The 2261-nt window shown below is 46.2% G+C and overlaps 1 protein-coding gene across 1 annotated transcript in view; it reads right to left on the reverse strand.

Moving 5' to 3' along the window:
- Positions 1-1866, reverse strand: part of LOC105558173 — an 8487-nt gene extending 6621 nt beyond the window's left edge. The window contains exons 1-2 of the mRNA XM_012005729.1: positions 1644-1866; positions 866-1476 (exon numbers count right to left, since the gene is read on the reverse strand). Of these exons, the coding sequence (XP_011861119.1) occupies positions 866-1476; positions 1644-1866 (834 nt within the window). The remainder of the gene's footprint in view (positions 1-865; positions 1477-1643) is intronic.
- Positions 1867-2261: the final 395 nt, after the last annotated feature.

Below are 2261 nucleotides of genomic sequence, written 5' to 3' on the forward strand. Positions count from 1 at the left end.
ATATAGTACTCCTATATTCCTAACTCTGTAGGTATAATCCACTGTCTATGTGCGACACGCGACGCGTGATATCCAATGAACATATGCTATTTCGGAAAATCTGTACGCTTATTGTATATTGCGCATTGAGGATCGCATTGCATATCACAGCTATCGCGCTGGTCTGAGCTAGCCTTATGTTCCTAAATATTATTATTGTAACAGACAAGCGTTTTGCTACGATGTCGTTGATTAGTCATCGCAGCAAACGTTTTCTGTGCAGCAGACAACTTGGTAGCAAGTACAGTTACAGCAAACCGTATTTAGCTGTGATAGACATTATTTTCTTTTACACGGACATATCCGATAGCTACGACAACTAATTGCATATTGCTAAATAAATTGACTATAACAGACATGCATATTTTGCTATCATTTCCATATATTAGCTACAGCAGCAAACCTTTTGTATATATTAGCGAATTTCGTGGCTACTGCAGCTAATACCATTTCAGCTAATCAGAATTAGCTGTCGCAGAAATATTTTTCTTTTCCGTGTACGAATACAAATTTATTCTCAAAACAAATGACTTTGCTACGTGTGAGAAATCTTTTACAAAGCGCCGAAAGTAACTTGCCAAACTCACAAAGCGGTGAACATCTTTCGAGTTCCTCGAAATCGGATAGTTTAATATGGTCTCTACATTTTCATTGCTCAGACGAATGCCGTCTTGGTTTACAATATATCCTAGGTATTTACGTGACATTTATGTGACCGTGCGTAATGTAACAACAACTTATCATGTTTTCACTTTGGTAGGTGCTCAAAATGGCCCCCTTCCATTCTCTCACAAAGTATAGCCCTGTCTAAGATTGCGCTACGTACCCGGCGCAAGATCTCTGGACTTATTGTACGGCAAGCTCGTACAATTCTTTCCTTGAAATCTTGAACGCTAACAGGTCGCGTTGCGTATACTTGCTCTTTTAGATGACCCCACAGAAAAAAGTCAAGTGGTGTGAGATCTGGTGAACGCGGTGGCCATTCGTGGAGACCGTGAAGACCGATCCAACGCCTACCGAACTTCTTATTTAACAAATCTCTTGTCGCCTTGGCGGTGTGTGCAGGATGGCCATCCTGCTGGAACCACATGTTAACACGTGATTCCAGTGGCACCTCATCCAACAAGTCGACAAGCTTGTCTCGTAGAAAGTTTCGGTACCCTTCGCCATCGACCCTACCATCAATAAAATGTGGCCCAATGATGTGGTCCCCGAGAATGCCCGCCCAAACATTCACCGACCACCTGACTTGACTGTTTGCTTGCCGCATCCAGTGAGGATTCTCGGTGGCCCAGTAATGTAAGTTGTGGCGGTCGACGATGCCATTGACTGTCGCCGAAGATGAGGCTCGCGTCCACACCGGGAACACGGTCCGCAAAGTGACGAGGCGGCGAACTCGGCCACCCCGTCCCCCCAAACCAAGACACAGTTGCCGTACTGCGGGCAAGAGTAATAGAGTGACGAGACGTCGTGTTACGGCCGTCCCGCACTCCCCAGCCACCACGACAGCGAGACGGCGCGCACGCGAGGTACAATGGCGGAAGGCCCGAATGGCCGTTGTCACCCTACGTTGCCCCTACCCCCCGCGGACGCCCCACAATTACCTTTGTCCTTCCCGAACCTGTCTCTTCCCGATTTTCTCGCTCGCTCGCTCGCGACTACGCCTCTCAGCGTAACGGCAGGATCCGCACCCTCACGCGAACGGCAGGGCGCTCGCTCTCTTCCAGTGGCAGGATCCGCGTTCTCTCCCAAGTCAGAGACCCTGCTCAGGCGATCCTGCCTTTGCAAGGACTCGACGATGCCATTATTTATGAAAAGTACATTCATCCGAAAATAAAATGTACTTTGTGAAATAATAATTTTCCTCACTTACATCAAGGAGCTACCGACAATATCTCATTCTGCGAGCTTCATCATTATTATGCAGCTCTTGAGTCAGGGTAACTTTGTAAGGATGAAAGTGAGCCGCTTTTAAAGCCTTACATACCGTTGCCTAGCAAACTCCTACATCCCGTGCGATGGTCCGTGTACTGACATTTGGATTGTCAGTAACCATTTGTATTATGGGCGTAGTATCTACGCGTGGAGTTCGCCCTGTGTGAAAAAAGCACTGAATGTAATGATAAAAAGACACAATATTTAAAATTGTATTATCAGAAAATCTTATAAAATATGTACCTGAAGGCTTAGTAGGTCTAAATTGTCCATGTGCTCGCAAACGC

This window comes from Vollenhovia emeryi, unplaced genomic scaffold (assembly GCF_000949405.1).
Source record: "Vollenhovia emeryi isolate VEMERY1.0 unplaced genomic scaffold, V.emery_V1.0 DF939372.1, whole genome shotgun sequence".
In the NCBI taxonomy this organism is placed as follows: domain Eukaryota; kingdom Metazoa; phylum Arthropoda; class Insecta; order Hymenoptera; family Formicidae; genus Vollenhovia; species Vollenhovia emeryi.